The 19,199-nt window shown below is 44.0% G+C and overlaps 1 protein-coding gene across 10 annotated transcripts in view; it reads left to right on the top strand.

Annotated features, from left to right (window-relative positions):
• KDM4B (lysine demethylase 4B) overlaps positions 1 to 19,199 on the top strand; it is a 165,998-nt gene that overhangs the window by 99,865 nt on the left and 46,934 nt on the right. For 9 of the 10 annotated variants that reach the window (XR_010594959.1, XM_005281166.5, XM_065578686.1 and 6 more), the window contains exon 9: positions 13,640 to 13,836. The exons of the other annotated variant lie outside the window; for it this stretch is intronic. Coding sequence is in view for 8 of the 9 variants with exons in the window: in XM_005281166.5 (XP_005281223.1) it covers positions 13,640 to 13,836 (197 nt within the window). In the remaining variant the exon portion in view is untranslated. The remainder of the gene's footprint in view (positions 1 to 13,639; positions 13,837 to 19,199) is intronic. 10 annotated transcript variants of the gene reach the window in all.

Here is a 19,199-nt window from a genome sequence, read left to right on the forward strand (position 1 = left end):
AGATTTTTCTGCAGTTGACAAGGTTGACTGGGAAAGAATCCTACAGTGCCTCAGCCCAGAAAACCATGGGATATGCCCACAGACACGCATGGGCAAGTACAGAAATAACAACATGACTGTGGTTCTGCTATGAGAATGCTTGTACTTGAGCTAGGCTAACTCAGTGCCTGGGCTAACTATGTGCAGTGTAGTCCTACCCTGAATGTTAGGTACATTCTGAGTATTATTAATACTGCTTGTCTCTTACCTTTCACTTGGCTGCGGGGGAGAAGGTAAGTTGTCTTTTCATAGCCTCCTACTTCCCCAGAACTCTAGTCCCCATTGTTTGATCCGGTTGAAAGCCCAAATACAAAGTGAGTATCCTTGATGAGTATGCCAGTTAAAATAGAACAGCTGGTTTGGGAAACGAGTTACCTTCTAGATGGTAACTTACCGAGATCAGATGTGCTTTGAGATGGAAAAGCATTTTCATACTCCTGATTGGTGGGGCTGGCTACAGATGCTCTTTATGCTGGAATCTGGGCCAGTGCATCTGTCATGTAACTCTGAATGAATGTTGAGTGGGATGATTTAAAACTAGCACTCTTTGTGGTTCCCTGTTCCCCCTTCTTCTAGCAAGTGAGAGCAGCTTTAACCATTCAAAGAACGGGAGTACTTGGCTGCCTATTATAAAATAAATTCATCCTTCCAAACATCTCTATTCCTGTGGCTTTTTCCTGCTGGTGACAGGAATCTAACTCAAACTCTGTGGGAATCCTAGAAAACGATTACAAGTGTAATTTAAATGCATCTTTATTCTTTCACAGTAAACATGCTTCAGGGGAAATGAGTCATCTCGTGTCTCTGTCCTGTTCATCTTTCCTAGGAGTGTGCATGCAGTGGGTGTGTGTGGGAAAAGGGTGGTGTGGTGGTCAGACAAGTAAGAGGGATGGGTGGGTGAGCACAGGCTGGGAGTTTTTTTTTTTCCTTGCCTTCAGGGTGACAATGAGTCCATATTGAACAACCTTGTGCTCATGGCTCCTTGGAAATGATGAATGTTCACGTTAAACTGATGTCACTACAGCTGAGATGCTTGTTCTCTCCACTTGCAGCACTCCTGTCTACCTTGGTTAAATCATTTGCTTGCTGAGCAGGGCCCCAATTTTCCTGCCCACTCTGCTCCCCTCCCCAAGGCCCTTAGAAATAAAACTTTTTTTTTTTTTTTTTTTTTTTTTTTTTTTGCTGCTGCTGCTGCTTTTCCAGTGGTCTAGTTGGAGATGATTCATCTTCAGCTAGTCTGCTGTTTTGTCTCTCTCTCTGTATGGTAGATGGCCTCATAGCAGGAGAACTCTGAGAGGAGTGCTACCTGTTTGATAGTATTGATGCATGGTTAATACATTAATACCATCTATTCCAGGAGCAAATTCCCTTGGCAGTGCTGGGAGAGGAATGGCTTTTTTCCCTCTCAGTGCCCTTCCCTTTGACTCCCCCCCCCCCCCCCCCAATGCCTTTTTAAATACCTTCTAAACATTAGTATTCATTACTTCCTCCCCGCCCCAATCCTTATCCACGTGTACAAAGAACACTTTAAAATTAAGGCTGCCTTTTGTGACAGTGTAGTTGGAGCAGACTCCTTCCAAACTGCCTGTCCTGATTTTTTGGCTCCAGTTTGTTTAATCGTTTGTCTTTCCTGACAGAAGTGCTCCTAATTTTCTTGCAGCTTGGTTCCATGGTGACAGGTGCAAGGTTTTCACTGGGTGGCTCAGAGAGGAGAATTATGAATAAGGAGTCAGATCTTGCGTGTTCTCAGTAACTCACCAGTTCCTCATGCTGCTTTGAAAATATCCACAGGTGGATGTCGATTCTGACTGAAAGAATTAGGAGTGCTTTATTTATTGCATGGTTTTCAAAAGAGCTTTGGATGTCTGTGCTATCTTTTGCCTTTTTCAGATCTATACATAGTCTCCTGCCTGCCTTATTTATGCACAAACTTTCTCTCTCTGCCAAATTCTTGCACTTGAAGATACACCAAGTGAATTTTAGCTTCTTAACCTCTGAAAAGAGGTTAATCCAAAGTACATACTAGATGCTAGTAATGCCAGAACATACTGTGGCTAATTCATTGTATGGTAAATGAGCATTCTGTGTATCCAATAAAAAACTCTCTTATGGTAAGAGGTGCCAATATTCACCCTAAACTGAAAAGCATGTCAGGCTTGGTAGAGTTTGCTTCCAAGACTGTTTCTAGAAAAGTATGTGTATGCCTCTGTGTATGGAGGGAGAGCAGTGAGGCAAGGTATTCTTGAGCTGGTTTCACCATATGCTGCAGCTGCGTACCTGCTCAGAACAGGAGTTATCTTCCCCCAACTGGACAATTTGGTGATTATAGAAGATAAAGTGCTCTTTTAACTTAAGGAGTTAGAGGTCTGTCCTGGGGATTGTGAAGGTCCAAGGTTCAAGCCCTGTTGACAGCCAGAGTTGGAAGGTTCTCATGGTTGCTCATGATGGAATTAGTTCTTTCCAATGTTCTTCTGGTTTATTTAATTCATACAATGAAAAGTTTTACAGTTATAATTGGCTGATTATAATAGTTTTTGGCATGATACCCAACAAAACACAGGTTTTCCACATGCTGGTTATTTGTCATATACTTTGGTTACACGTTACCCACTGGCAGATTTGAAGCTGGTCCAACTGATGGCTCACAGGACGATTCCTTCTGGCCCCTGAACGCATCTGCCCATGCAGCAGACCTGCTGTACAAAATGGTGTCCTCTGCGCAGCATGACTTTGCATGTACTGTACATGTGAAGTCATGCCACATGGAGGATGCCATTTTGTTTCTGTATGTGACGTATGGAGGTGCTACTCATGAGGCCTACGTCACTGGAAAAGTTGGACCACCTCTATGAAGGGTTGTCCTGATTGGCTGCAGTGGTATTTGTGCTACCAATGATACACAACCGCACGTGAGGCAATCTGTTCCATAAGGTCCCCGTGGTCACAGGTCAAACCCCATAACAATGTGGTTGTGTTCCTCTGGGATATACTGATTTGTGCTAGCCTATGAAAAAGCCTGATTTGCAATTAGGAAAGTACTTCCAAATTCTTTCCCTAAGTTATAGTAATGATGGAAGTATCATTTTGGGATGGGAAACCCATGAAGAGGTGTTCCGTAGGCAGGGCCCTTCAATGTCTCCAAGAATCCAAACTTTATATGACTATCATGGGAATACCTGTGATCCTTTATGTGTTCTGTCTTTTGGATCTGGTCACCAAAAAGATGGCTTCATTTCAAAGTGTCAGGGCCCTGTGCTACACGTAAGCCAGTGTGCTATTTCCTACAGGGTGTGGGACTGGACTGTGATTTCCTGGTCACCTGGGACAAAAGGAGACCGTGATTACAGACCAGCTTCGCCAGTTGATAATACACCTTCACAAACAGTCCCTAAATCTTAAATGTGGCACTTTGGACATGGATGTTTCACTGAGCAGAGTTACGTTTCTGCAAAACTGCGACAGCGATGGAAGTCTTCTCTCCATAACTTGTATAATGACAGATCCTTGGTTCCTTTTTTTGAGCACAAAAGGTAAAAACCACATGGAAAGCAGAGTATGCATAGAGACTGCTTTACTCCTCAGCGGGGTAGTCTAGGATTGCTCTGGTTTAGCTTGGGAATTTTGAAGTTGTGTGGGTGCTGCTATCTGCTCACTTAAAGCATAACCCAGGAACGGTGACCATCGGAGTTCCTGAGTTAACTGCACCTCTGACCTCCTTAAGCCCATCCCACTGAAGTCTCAGCCTCTAGCTGTCCTCTTTCTTGGAGCAGAGTCCCATGATTTTTCTCCCTCTAGACCTGGGCCTTAGGCTGTAGACTCATGCAATTCACTGATTTTTTTCGGCAGACTTAGCTTTAGCGCAGCACCTGCAGGCCTGTTCTCTCAGGGGCAATGACAGGGTTAATCAGTGATCAACCAGCTTTGATATAGCAAAGTACTATTTATTCAGAACCAAAGCATTAAAGAAAATAAATTGTAATGGCAAACAGCTTAAATACAGATCTAGCTTACCAGATGGTCACCCTTCTTTCACAGGGAGAGTCCAGTAGGATTTAAAGTACTTCAGGTCCACTGCAGACCTGTTACCTGCTTTGTTTCAACATTGGTTTTTAGTTCCTATAGGAAACATCTTCTAGCTCACCCATTGAGCCAGATATACAATCACTAGCCAGCCCGTAAAGTATCAACTTTAGAAATGTTTATGTAACAATAGTGTTGGAATATTCCGTGTTTCCATAGCATCGCAACTGTCAGTGGACTATTGTAATTACATACTTTCAGAACAAGCAGTACAAGTGAGTAGCCTTCTTTCACGAAGCTGTAAATCTTGTACAACAGTGGAGAGAATTGAACTTTTTCCTACTAATGTCTCAAGACACTCAGCAGGTGTTGTTCGATACAAATGTATAAAATGCTTACTACATAGGCAATCGTTTTATTTAGCCCACAAACTGGAATGAGGCTGTCAAGAAAGAAAGGAGTTGATATTTTATTGAATCCCCATTTGCAACGCTTCTGAGAAGATTCTGACAGGCCTGTGGCTCGAGCTCTGGATCTCACTGATTTGGAATTTGTTTTGTACTGTAATTCTGTTAGCGGTATAGAGGAACCGCCTGCCTGTGTTTAGGATAGATCCTAGACTAATGCCTTGAGAGCTTCCAAGTTGGAGGGTAACCACCTGACGTAGATCTACAGAGACAGGAACATAGGACTGAAAGGGACCGTTAGGGTCCCATTCATTGCTGTCGCTGGTAACCCGGTCATATAATACTGTTCATAAACTTATCAAGCTGCATCTTAAAACTAACTAGGTTGCTTGCCCCCACTGCTCCTACTGGAAGGCTGTTCCAGAATTCCCCGGATGGTTAGAAACATTCGTCAGCCTATGTAGTGAAGACTCTGAGGGAAGGCACACAATAGTTTTAGGGAATTGTTTTTTTTAGTTTAAGATATGAGAAGAAGCTTTGTATGAAGCTATTAAATTTTGCCCAACATGAGAGAGACTTCTCAACGCTGTCTACCATTCTGTTTCCTGAACCAGAATTCTCGGTTTTGATCTTGTTTATGGACAGAGTGGAGTAAATCTTGCCCTTATCTGACACCATGTGTCACCTATCCACTGTCATTCTACCCGCAAAAACCTGCACAGAGCATTACAGAAGCAAGCCGAGAGGAAGCATGCCCTGCAGCCAAGGACCAGGGGGAGTCCTTATAAGTTTTTGCCTAATTGTTTTGTTTATCAAACTCTACAGTGTGTTTCCAGTGGATTTCCTAATGAACTGGTTTGTTTTTGAGACTTACTGCAATGCTAGTAATTACACCAGAAACAGGGGGTCAAGATTCTTTCCTTCCTGCAAGCTTTCAACTACCAGCGAGTAAACATGCAAATGCACTTTTTTAGCTCTTCCTATTTCCCCCCCTCAAATTTAACTTTTCATTAACCTGAGGACAGGTAGTCCTCATTTGCCTTTCCCATCTTGCATAGGCATCTTCCTGAAACTTATGGTGCCTTGGCCAGTTTACAAAACTTGGGCATCTAGATAGGTGTCCGCTTGAAGCCACAGAATGTGGAGTTCAGTGGAAGGAAAATTTAGAGAGGGGGCACATGACCATGTTTCCTTTGCCCTATATGGGTGGGTAGTAATTAGCTGAATCCTAGTCTGCCTGAATTAATTCAAAGACATAAACCTGCAGGTTAGGGTATTGTACTGGGAAGGGAGCCTTTTGGAGACACCTGCATCTCTCAGAGTAGTTAACAGAAACCTGTAACCTTCCTGCTCAGTTAGTGTTCTGGAATTTTATGTGGAAAGGGGCAGTGTGAAAAGTATTAGCAATATATGTTTTCCCCCAATATAAGTGAATTTGTGGATAAGAATTTTAGTTTCCTCTTGGAAGCAGCCATTTTGCTTGCAAAGCAACCTCCTCTGTGACCCAGCGTCATGGGCAATCCAGAGTTAGAGGCATTAAGTCAAAGCTCCTGTCCTGTTTTTAAAACTGCCTTAACAAGGAGAAGAACTTCATCTTTGAATGTGTACATTTTTCTTGTGTTTAAACTAGCATTAAAGCAAAATGGAATTTAGTTCAGTCTTGGCAGATCTTGCATATTGCCAGGTCTGAGTTCAGCAGGAGGCCCAGAAGTGCCATTTTTTAAAACCTGATTTATTTCACCTAAGCGTCTATTTCTGCATGAGGAGAAATGTTCCTTTGCATTAACTTTCCATATGCTACTGAGCAGATTGGATTCTGTTTTCTTTTAGTAGCTGGGAAGTCAATTGTTGGGGAGAGAATCCACCTTCCATAAAAGGGATAAAATGAAATCCAGCTTTCTGTATATTTCTATTTTATTTTCATTACTGTTTATCAAATGAGCAATTTGACTTAATTTGTGTCCTTTTACAGAGGATTATTATTAGTGGTCATAAAAGACAATTTGACACATCTGAAAGGCATTGGTGAGACTTCCCTCCTCCCACCTACTGGGAATGGTAAAAGGATGGTAAGAGAGAATGGGAAGGAAGTCCTTGGCTTGACTAAATAATCACTTCTCCCATTTAGACTGTGGGAACGTGGCAATGAAATGACTTTTTAGCCTTTGCAGGGCTAGGACACTGTTTGCCTCTTTAGGAAAAATGTTTTATTGTGTTCATGCAGTCTCAGGCTCTCAAAGGGGCCTGCTGTACCAGTTCTGAATTGATCGCATCTGCTGGGATGGGATAAGTTGCAGGACTCAAGATGGGGATTTTATTTACTACTGTCTTTTTTTAAAATTTATTTTAATAAGCTCTGTCTGTGTTAATAAGCGCAGCCTGAACTCTGTGTTCTGTGATAGTGCAAAGAGAGGGAAATCTGTTCAATATTGACTGTCCTCCAAGCTGGAATCTTCAGCCTATCTAAACAGATTTATTTATGATTCTTTTACATTTGTTTTGCCATGATTTTATCTTCATAAACTATCCTTGGATAACCAGATCCCTATTGCTCTTTGGGGAGGTGGTCAGTGAAGTCGCTAGCTTCTGAAATGAGAGAGAAGATGGGGGCAGAGGAAGCCTCAATAGAAAATATGTGGAGAATTCCCCTGGATTTGGTGAATTCCTAAAAAGCCCTTCTGGGCTATGAGGAAGGTGGACTTTTTGTTAAATACTTAGGTCAAGGGAAATACTAAAACTGAATATATAGATAGATAGATAGATATTTGTTATTTCACTAAATGGGCCCTTTGACTCTGTATAAGAATCATGATTCATGTGGGCACAAGGCTTCTGCCCTCTCATGCTTCATGTAGGCACCTGTGCTCTGTCTAGAGTGCAGGCAGGATGAGAGAGAGCTTGTTATGTTAAAAATGGTAGGCATTCACCCTGGGGTGCAGGATTTTATCAACAGGCCAGTGAGGGGTTCACCGGGTGAAGCTTTTTTACTGAGCTGTCATTATTTTGTTTTTCAGAAGTCAATTTGTTGCCGCTTTGGGTCTCTGATTCTCTGTAACTGAAGGAAAACAGCAAACCCTACAACATACTTTCATTTTCCTCTGAACTTGCCAGCAGGTCCTAGGAGACCCTGGTTATGAATATTCTGCTGTTTGATCTGTCACTTTCTCGGCATGCATGGTGACAGCCACGCTGTTTCCCAGCAGTTTGGTATGGCAATCTGGGTACCAAATGAGAGGAGGAGAGACTCAAAGATGCTTGATTAGATCCCAGAGTCCCTTAACTCCATAGCTGTAGATTTTTTCATCTGTCATTTCAACTTGACAAGTGTACGGCCTTCATGTTGCCATTTAGTCATGGTCCATGCTTTTGATGACCTTGTCACTCTAACTCCTTCTGTGGGTCTAAAGCAGGGATGAATTCCACTGAGAGAGCAGAGAAGGAAGCCTGTTTTAAAGATTCCTTGGGCTGCTTGAATGGGGTTTTTTGTAGCATTTCACTTGTAGCATGTCTCGATGGGTAGGGAATGTAAAGGGGAGTTGGGGCTGTTGTGCTGTGAAGATTGGGACTTCACATCAGGGTTTCTGTAGTCCATCCAGCACCATTTTTTGAAGACTAAAGACATTTATTGTTTATAAAAGTGATTAATCTAATGCATGCCAACTAAGCTGCACAGCAAATGAAATCTTGTACCTATTAAATCCAGGCAAAAAGGTAGCAATGGTTAAACTTTTGTGCCACTGACAGGAACTGGGGCAGCGTTTTCTGAGCAAGTTTTTTTCCTTGTGCAGATCTTTTAAAATCCAGTCCAGAACTGGCCCAAGGCACGCCATCTTGTCTAAAGGTATTAGCATTTAGGGGCTTACATAAAGGGAACAAGATTTCATACCTCTCCTTAATGCTATCATTTGGGTGTAGACTTGCTCATTTTATAGTATTGCAACTAAAAGGCCTAGGCATGTTTTAATTTGAAAGCACAGATTTTTGGAAAGCAAATTGAACTTTGTAATGAGGTACTAAATCTCAGGATTCTGTGTAGCTTTAATTTAAATGTGATTAGTTCTGCTTTGGACTATTTTACCACACTTTGTTTATGTGCAGACTATTTTCTTTTCTATCCTATTTATAATTTGAAGATGCATCATAAATATTGAGAGCTACCGTCTATGTTGCGTACAGGTGTTGCATGCACTCTCTACAGTCTCTGGTGAACTGTCAGTGTTCCAGCTTTAGTGACCTAGCTTATTAGGCAGTGCTACTTATCCCATCCTAACCCTCCAGCAAGGAGAATTGGGAGAGGCAGAGTAGACATGGGCAGGGTTGTTGATTTGCGCATGCCTGTTGATCTGTGTTTTCTGCAGCAGTCACAGAAATCCATTACAGACATTCAGGGAATTGATTAAATTGTCACAAACAGCTGTACAGAGAGGGGTTTCTTGAAGCACGGCTCATCAAGATGTCCGGTATCTCTACATGCGAGGCACAGCTGAAGGGAATGTCACTGTCACCAGAGTGTATAACAGTAAATAAGGGGCAGGAGAGGGGAGGGCAGCCACAAGGCTTCAGTGCATGATGTGTGGCCTGGACTGATTGTGAAGAAGGTTTAATCTCAAGATGTAATGTCAGTTCCTTGTATTCAAATGGTGGCTCTTCTGTTCTTGGAGTTGTGAGGAGGCCGATCAGCATCCCTCATCTGAGTTCATGCTTACCTGAGATCTGAAACAAGGGTTATTTCCTCTCCATTCTGAGTGTGTCCTCATCTTCTGCAGCCCCTGCTCTGAACATCCTGCAAAAAGAGTTGGTCTCTTTTATTCATAGCTAGATTATAAGCAGAAGAGGCCTGGCTCCTTAATGTAGTCACCATTTTTATACTTGAATACATCATAAAGGGGAATAGCTATAGAGTAGAATCAGTGCTCCTGCAGTACAAGTCATTCAGGGGGCACCAATTACTCTTTTGTCCTCGTCTCTTACCATTTTATACAATGGTTGAAACACAATAGGTCCCCGGAGTTCTCAGTACTTGAGAGAACCTTTCAAACCTCCTTTAATCGCCCCCCCCCCCCCCCATTTGTTCCTAATTTTTCCATTAGAAACTCATGGCACAGCTAAACTCCCTTTCAGAGAGCTTTCTGTCCCTATTTGCAAATTGGCCGAAGGATAAATGGGGTGAGAGAGAGAGAGTGTGTGTGACTCACCTTCAAGAATTCTAGCATTTGTAGCCACATCTAGATACTTACCCATCACTCCATTTTTGCAAATATTGCTAAGAAGGTGTGGAGGTGGGGCAAAATATTTAGAATTGGGTGAGTTATCTAAACAGGAAAACTGAAGAATATGTGCTTTCTTTGTCCTGTTTCAACTGCAAAAACGGCTCATGCAGAAGACTGGCTTTAAATGCACCTCTACAACCCCCAGTTTGCAGTTGCACTGAGAGTACTTGCTGGTTGAAGCAGGATTACGCTGCTGTGGCAGAGGGAAGGGGGTGAGGGGAAGAATTGTTTGGCCTTTGTGGGACCATGAATATGACATAATTGCTGTGGCTGAGGAAATATCATTGCACAGGCTGGAAGAGGCCCCAGAGGAGAGGCGCTGTGTGTAAATTATTCATGCTCGCTAGTGTGAAAGCAATAAAATAAAATTAAAATTGAAATATAAACATACATCTTGTTACATTTGTGCAGAAGGCAGGGAACTTGGCTGCTGCAGACTTGTGGCATTGTCGGGGATTGCGGAGGTTAAGCCAGGGAGACTGCAGCCTGGAGTGTCACTTCCCTGAATAACAATTGGACCTGAAATAGCCGAGTGTGTGAATTCCTGGCAATCTTTGTACATTGAGCCTTTGGGGCTTGCAGCCCCTGCCTTGTGGGAGTTAGTGTTACCTGTTTCGGCTTTCATGGTTGCATTCAGGATACTTAGCCTCATCTGGCTGGATATTTGCCCTGTATTCCCTGAAGGGAGATGACCTTAGTGTGCTGAACACATGCTGGTACCAAGGCAGATGCAGGAAAGGGGATGTTCCTTGTCTGTACAACTTTTTGTCTGGATTAGCCCTTTGCAAAGGGGAAAGGGGCCAATCTCTAGGACCAACTGGTGATCCGCTCTGCAGGGTGCGGCTTCAAGTTCCCCCTCATAGGAGCACACAGGTGCCTTTTTTAATTACTTAAGGGAAAGTAGTTGAAAAGCCGCTCGATACAAATCCCTTAAGCCACTATTGATGGAGACACTGGGGAAAGCTTCTGCCCAGCCCGGAATCTGAAGCATGGGGCACCATCTGTGTTCTGGCAGCTCCTTGGCCAAATTACATTCCAAGCCTTTCTTTCCTGCACTGTTTTTTATTAAATGAATTGAGTTTGCTGGAAATTGTCTGGCCATAAATATTCCCTCCCGCTCAGTACAGTCAGGTTATTACTGCTCCCCAAGTCAGTGCTTCGTTGCAGAGCAGAAGGTGACTAGCACTCCTTATGAAATGAAAAACAAGGGGGGAGGGGGGAATCCTCTGGCTGAGGAACTGGGACAGCAGGGAGCTCTGCAGAGAACCTTTCTTCTCTCTACTGCTTCACATTCAGGGCCATAAATATTTTAATGCTGTTGGTAATAAATGAGAGGAGAAAGGGGAGGAACACAGCCATACACTGTCTAATTTAGTGAATTTCTGCTGAGAAAGTGATAGAAATGTAAGCGGATGGCTTGGAAAGGGTATGTGTGGGTGTGAAACAGCTTTAAAAATATAGTCCTGGAAAATGGCTCTAATTACATCATCCTCTGACTACAAAGCAGAATGGAAATCCAGCGTGAGTGCAAAACAAGACAAGAGTTTGTGGTTATCTGAGAGCCCAGCTAGTAGGGTGCTATCTGCTTCAGAGCACCAGAAAAGGAGTAAGCACAACTCACTTGGGGGGATAAGTTGGCTTTTGGGAAGCTCTGCATTCCCCTGATCTGCTAGCAATTTACAAGGAGGCATATATGCTCTGGTGCTTCAGTGCTGGGGGCAGAAAACGCTCTCTGTGAGGGGTATGGATAGTCTCGTACATGACTTATATAGGTTGGCATGGTGAAAATCTGTCCACCTAAAATACATTTGTGTCTAGTCTTTTGCACAGCTGCATACAGTAATAAATGTGTATTTATAGGTCCACAGGTCAATTTTAATGCTGTTTTGGTAGCCCCCAAAATGGTATAAATTGTTCCCTGATCTAGAGATGCTTCCTCTAAATGTCAAACAGTTATTGCTGTTTAGCCTTTTCCTTACTTCCCATCTGCTCAGCTCTTTTTCCCCTCTGCATCCCCTGCAATTACATGTACCACTCTCTTCTGAAGCTGCAGTAGCACAGATCATTTTTCAGTGCTGTAGACCTCCAGTCTTTAGTCACCAGAGGCTGTGTGTGGACACAGCCAAGCCTCGGTCTCTGATGTTCAGTTCTAACAGTTTAACTGTTACCATCCCACTCCTGGGAATCTAATAATTATCCTGACAACTGTTTAGGAGTAATAAATCACTTTTTAAGCATCTGTTGAAAATCATTTCCTTAACATGTGGATAAATGTATTCTCTTGGTTGAAGTGCAATCAAACTCAGACAAAATGAATAGCAGTCAGGTTTTCCCTGCAGGCTGTTGGTTGACCACTCTACTTGATACACATCTGTATTTTTATTCTAGTCGTTTTTGTGTGGGCATAGCTGTTTCAATGACCTGATTGCCAAGCAGGCCTCTTGGTTACTAGCTGCATCCAGAGGGATCAGCGTATGCCCCGTCCCTGCCCCCCTCCAACTCCTGCCAACTAGTCAGTTAACTTAGGGTTACCATACGTCCTCTTTTTCCCGGACATGTCCAGCTTTTCGGCAGTCAATCCCCCGTCCGGGGGGAATTGCCAAAAAGTCGAACATGTCCGGGAAAATGGCGGCTCTGCTCCTCCCCGACTCTTCGGCTCTGTTTAAGAGCCGGGCTGCCCAAGTGCTACCGGCTTCGGGCAGCCCCCGTGCCTCCGGACCCTGCGCCGCTGGAGCCCGGGAGGGGAAGTGCCCGGCTAGGGGCGCAGGGTCCGGAGGCATAGGGGCTGCCCAAAGCCCGAGCGCTACCGGCTTCACGGTTTGCTGGGCAGCCTCCAGACCCTGTGCCCCCAGCTGGGTGCTTCCCCTCCCGGGCTCCAGCTGCACTGGGGAAGCGCCGGCTGGGGGCGCAGGGTCTGGGGGCTGCCCAGCAAACCCTGAAGCCGGTAGCACTGGGGCAGCCCTTTTCCCCTGGCTGGGAGTGGAAGGGAGGAGGGGGCGGAGTTAGGGTGGGGAAGGGGCGGAGTTGGGGCGGGGCCAGGGGTGGGGAAATGGCCGGGGCCAGGGCCCGTGGAGGGTCCTCTTTTTTTATTTGAGATATGGTAACCCTAGTTAACTTTTGGTAGATGGGGACAGCTGGACAATGCTGCTCCTCACATCCAAGCTATGCTCCTCTGCCGGCAGTGAACAGGGCTTGATTCTGAATGCTACCACTTGCTGTGCACAGTCCTTTCCAAACCAGACCTCTTGATTTAGGAATGTAAGATTTAACAGGTACAGTGTGGCACCAGGTTGGGCTTTTGTTCCTTTGAGGCCTTCTTTCAGTTAGGAAATGTTGTCCTGAGGGGTTATTTGTATTAGTTACATGCTCACAGGCGATTGGATAATGGGGATCTAGAATCTTTCATCTCCGAGCTTTCAGGTCAAACCCTGCCCGGGTCTGTAGTAACCAAAGTTTCTTACCATCTGACTGATGGCCTCAATCAATTTCAGTAGACCAGCATCCCATTACCTTAGTTGCCACTAATTGGCAAATTTGTCAGCAGTCTCAGAGGACAAGAAAAGGATTAATTGGGGGCTGAGGTCTCAAATGCTCTCTTCAAGTTTCACCAGATCAAGGATGAGGGATACTGGCAGGGCTGCATGGGGAGCTGGCACAGTGTCTGCCTTTCCCTTATCTGTTCTAAGGGCTGATGGAGTAATTCATTCGCCAAGGTTTTCACCAAATATTCTCACATCTATACACCCCTGATATCAGCTGTGGGAGTCATAAAGTAGATATGCAAAGTATTAACCTGCTTTGGGAGGGGGAAAGTCTGGAGGGGTTGGGAGGGGAAAATTCCTCGGAGCTGGGCACACTGGCGGAGGCACTGGACTGATCACGGTGTCTGGAATTCTTTTGCAGTGCACTTGCCGCAAAGACATGGTGAAGATTTCCATGGATGTTTTTGTGAGGGTTCTACAGCCGGAACGTTATGACTTATGGAAACAAGGGAAAGATGGTGCTGTTCTGGACCACATGAAACCCACAGCTCTGACCAGCCCAGAGCTGGATGCCTGGAATGAGACAAAGCCTGAGCTGAAAGCTAAGCTGCTCCGCAGGTAAGGAGGGGATGGCGTCCACTAGACGCTCCTAGTTGTAGTGACTAGAGTATTTGGGACTTCTCTGTCTGTCTGAGGGATAGCTACCAACCCCTGCCTGAAGAGTGCCTGAGGAGCTGCTGTGCAGTCTTGGCGGTACAGGCTCTGGTGCTGGGGTTAAAATTTCGATTTCCCATCTCTAACCAGAAAAGTTCATATGGGGTTCAAAATTCCTAGGGCTCATGGGTTCCCATTTATCTAGGCATTTGTACTGCATTAATCACTGTGATATAAGAGCCCTAAAGCAGCTGGCTTTTGTGTAGGGCAAGTGTTGTCAAAAAGGTCCTGCTTGGGACATGTGGCTCAGTGCATTGATATTTCCAGGGAGGAATTTATAGGCAAGTGAGGCTTGGTCTACACAACCCCCCTAATTCGAACTAAGGTACGCAACTTCAGCTACGTGACTAACGTAGCTGAAGTCGAAGTACCTTAGTTCGAACTTACCTTGGTCCACACTCGGCAGGCAGGCTCCCCCGTCGACTCCGCGGTACTCCTCTCGCCGAGCTGGAGTACCGCAGTCGACGGCGAGCACTTCCGGGTTCGACTTATCGCGTCCAGACTAGACGCGATAAGTCGAACCCAGAAGTTTGATTGCCAGCCGCCGAACTAGCGGGTAAGTGTAGCCAAGGCCTGAGAAGAAGGGTTTACACTCCTCTAACAGTCCAGAGTCCAGTATCTTGTCCTCCAGTGGTAGCCAGTACTGGCATCTCTTAGACAAAGCCATATTAAACCCATAATTCACCTGGTCCACTCTGCAGTGGTGCATATAGCCCATCTCAGTGATCAGTACAGTATGAATACGAACATAGACAGACATGGGGAGAAATTGCTTCCTGACTTTTGCAGGCAACTTAAGCTCTGAATAATGAGATTTGATTACCTTATTTTAGCTTCTTTAAACTTGAGAGCAATTGTATTCTAGTGTGTACATCTGGGGCTCAGGAGTCAGTACTCCTGGGTTCTGTTTCTAGCTCACTGTGACATTTTGGGCAAGTTACGTAACTCTGGGCTTGGTTTTACACATGTGAAATGGTGTAATACTATTTTCAGAGTAGCAGCCGTGTTAGTCTGTATCCGCAAAAAGAACAGGAGTACTTGTGGCACCTTAGAGACTAACAAATTTATTAGAGCATAAGCTTTCGTGGACTACAGCATCCAAAGAAGTGGGCTGTAGTCCACGAAAGCTTATGCTCTAATAAATTTGTTAGTCTCTAAGGTGCCACAAGTACTCCTGTTCTTTTTGCTAACACTACTTTGCTTTCCAGGGTTAGGCTTAATGTTTGTGAAGGACCTTAGCGGAAGGACACTAGAGAAATTCAGAGAACTATTAGTATTGGCACATATAGATAGGCTTGGAAGGATTCGACTTTTATTGGTGAATGTTGGTAACCCTCGATTTCACCGTGCACACACAAACCAACAAAAAATATTTCCACTGATGATTATCAAAATCTACAGATAGCCACGTTCTTCTTGCTTTGCCTTAAGTTTGATTTAAGGATATTTACTTTATATATTTTGACATATTATGTTGGCAATTTTTGTGTTAATGGTTATAAAGCTTTAACTTTTTGAACCTCAATGCTTATGATCATTAAATAGTTTCCTGATCCCACCAATATCTCTCACAACTGAACATTTAAATTGATAAAACAGAAAATGCTTAAAAATGAACATTGATATTATCTGTCAAAATTATTTTTAAAAAAATTCTGCCTGGTGTGTATATATAAAAATCCTTTCTCCAAGACAACCCTGATTCTTAGTTTTGCTTAGTCTTTTCCCTTTGGACAGATGCCCACATCTCCACTGGCCCTCTTATAGTTTCATCAGAAGGGTCAAAGATTGAAGCTCATTGGCAGGGTCGTGTGATGAAATACACCTCTACCCTGATATAACGCAACCCGATATAACGCGAATTCGGATATAACACGGTAAAGCAGTGCTCCGGGGGTGCGGAGCTGTGCACTCTGGTGGATCAAAGCAAGTTCGATATAATGCGGTAAGATTTTTTGGCTCCTGAGGACAGCGTTATATCGGGGTAGAGGTGTATGTGCTGTATCTGTCCATGCAGTACCTACTTTGCGGATGGAGGATTTCAGTCAATCTGACACATTTTAACCAAAACTAAATTAATGCAATGCAAAAGTGTCTTCCCTAGCATATGGAGTAATTTTTAGCAATAAGAGACTGTCTTTGCCATCTGAGACCGTTCTGGTGACACAGAAATATTGTCCTGGATTTCACTCTCCCAGTTGATGAAACTGCCAATATAAAATTGTCGTTTTAAAATTAGTACCCAGAATTTAAACCTTGTAAATACTGATCTAAAGTAACTTGAAAAAAGTAAGTCAGAACTATTCTATGTCTTTTGGTTGCATAACTCCTTTACAGTTTTTAAATATTATGGCAACATATATTCTTTTAAATATAAACTTGTGTGGCCCTCATCCTGAAAAACAAGATTCCATACAGTAAGTATGATATCTCCATCTACCAGGGAGCAGGAGGAAAAAAGACTGTCAGCAACACAAAGTATATCTAGGTAGGCTCCTTCACATTTTCCTCAGTCTTTTTTTCCCCCCCCTCTCTTCTGGAAGCATGGAGTCCTCTGCCTTTTGCTGCTTTTATGTCTAGTTTGGTTTCTGTATTTATCAAAAGAAAGTAGTAGAGGAAGTGTAGAGAGGAAAATGACCTTTACAGAATTTATGGAGAACTGGTTTGAGACTGCATTCCCTATGAATGTTGCAGGCTCCCAGTCCACAGGTGGATGACTCCCACTCTTTCCCCCTCCCTGCCTGCCCCCCCTCAGGGCACAGTCTGGTCTCTTCTGTGGGATATGGTTAAAATGAATGAGTTGCTGAACCTCTGATACAGCCTGAGCAGCCAGTGGACAGCTCTGGAAGGCTTAGATGCCTCCAGAGCCTCAGGGTGCAGTTCTGGATTCAAACCTCTCCTCCAAGCAAGCCATTACTGGATCTTGGGACCTGATTTCTCAGGGCATGTCTACACATGGAGTTAATCAGGAACAACTCCATGTGTAGACAAGTCCTTAGCTGTCCCTCCCAGGGACTAAGGGCCCAGAGGAGCCATGACTCCTCTCATTTTCTTTGGGTAATTCTAAGGTTTTTTCTCAGACAAGGGTGTAACCTTCAGGTTTCCCTTTTATTTATCCAGTGGGAAAGTACTGTGTTCAGGGAATCCAAGCCCTCTTTATTGAGTGGAGGCATCAGCCCTATTCTTTCAGGCAACTGAGTTCCATATCTCTGTGTTGCCCCATAGTCCGTGCTTTCACTTTTCCCTCTGTATTTTCCTGCTCTCTGCTGCTCGGTCACATATATCTGTGAGCTTGCTACTGTGCTTCTCTTTTAGCTGCCATGTTTGTGTGGCTGCCTTTTATTGCAGCCCCCTGGAGACTTCCCAGGGGTCCTCGATTCCTTTCCTACTGCCCTTTCACTTCTTGCTAACTACCTTTAAGGGCTTGTCTTCACTACCGGGATAAGTCGACCTAAGTTATGCTAGTCCAGCTACGTGAATAATGCAGCTGGAGTCGACGTAGCTTAGTTCGACTTACCCTGGTGTCTTCACGGCGCTGCATCGATGGGAGATGCTCTCTGGTTGACTTTGCTCACTCTTCTCGGAGTCCTGGGGTCAACCGGAGAGTGCTCTGCAGTCGATTTAGCAGGTCTTGACCAGACCTGCTAAATTGATCTCCCGGTAGTCAAGACCAGCCCTAAGTCTATAGTTTGTCCTTTTTTATCTTTTTTTTTTCTTTCCCCCCCACCCCCAGTCTCCAAAAAAGAGGCAAGTGAACTTTCAGCTCTAGCTGTGGCTTTCAGTAGCAACAGAAGACTCGCCAGTTCCCTTAATGGTGGTGGTTACATTTGTGGAAAGTGTACCTAGTTAGCAAAGATCTAGTCTCTATTTCTGACCTCCAGTTCAGCAACCCTGTCCCTTCTCATGCTTCACTCAGTGCTGACTCTAGTCCTTGTTGGCTGGCTTTATCCCCCAGGTTTTTTGTTGAGGTTCTGGTAGTGCTCCTTTTCCAGAAAGGGATTAATTTACCCTTAAGTGGATCGCTTCCTCATCAGGGCATTTTCTGCCCGTGAGCTTTGAGGAGTTGTGTTTTTCCCCAGCTTACACTTTTTATGAATGGAGAAGTTCAGTTCATAACAATAAAGAGTATGGTACAAGTCTGCTGTCAGAAATCGAGCATGAGGTGTGCTTCTAGTGGAACTCTGCAATGTAAGGTTCCACAGGGCAAAAGCCAATATTCAAAGTGCCATCAAGTTGAGCGTAAGACCTTGCTTCACTTGGCCAGTTAAGGCTCTCAAATTTCTCTAGCTTTGACTTTCAATGGGAGCTAGGTGCCTAATCCGCTTAGGCCTTTAAAAAAAAATTCTGCTAGGTATCTGCATCTAATCACTTAAAATATAAATTATCCCTAGTTTCCAGAACTTTTATGTAGATTTAGTTCCTTGCCTCAGCAGCTCCTGCATATGGGGCTTCATATTGTAGTTGGGATGAAGTATATTGTGACATTATATGTAGCCTAGAAGCTGCCTTAATCTTGTCTGCTTCTACTGGCAAAACGAGTTTAGCTTCTAAAAGAATCATTACTTGATTACAAGACTTAATACGGCCTCCCTTTTGTCTGTTCATGAACACATTTCTAGAGCCAATGCTACCACTTGGGCGGAGGCATCTGATGTGGTTGACTTGATTTATGGAAGGCTGTGATTCTGCAGCTGTGTAATTCAGCCTTTGGCAGAGTACTGTACTCCAGAATCTAAGATTTAATTTAAAAAAAGTTTCTATCTCTCATGGTTGTAAAAATAACCTTAAAAATGTGAGCTGAATGCAAACCAATGTGGTGATGTCTGCATGAGTCTACAGACCCCCCCCCTTGCAGAGCTATTGTTTCAGGCTAAGCCGATCTGTTCATCTCAATTGGGTGTTAACTCTGAAACCTAATGTTATGGTCACTTACATTTCATTTTCATCTAATCATAGTGATTATTTTAGCATAAACATCAGCTAATGTGCTTACTTCACAATCCCAAACTTCACTTTCACACTCCTTCTGAAGCCAAAATAAGTAACACTTGGGTTCCTATACTGATTGCACTATATTTTTTCCCATTTAATTTAATAAAAGCACTCTGTCCTTAATGTAAATAAAGTAGGTGCAGAATTTTCAGTTTTCTGCAAAATCTAGGAGACCTTGCCTCAGAATTTAGGTCCAACTTGCTGGTGAGTATACAGGGCCATTGTTTTAGGTAGAGTCACCATATGGTGCTGTGACCACCATCACTCCTCAGCGG

Source organism: Chrysemys picta, chromosome 25 (genome assembly GCF_011386835.1).
Source record: "Chrysemys picta bellii isolate R12L10 chromosome 25, ASM1138683v2, whole genome shotgun sequence".
NCBI classification, from domain to species: Eukaryota; Metazoa; Chordata; order Testudines; family Emydidae; genus Chrysemys; species Chrysemys picta.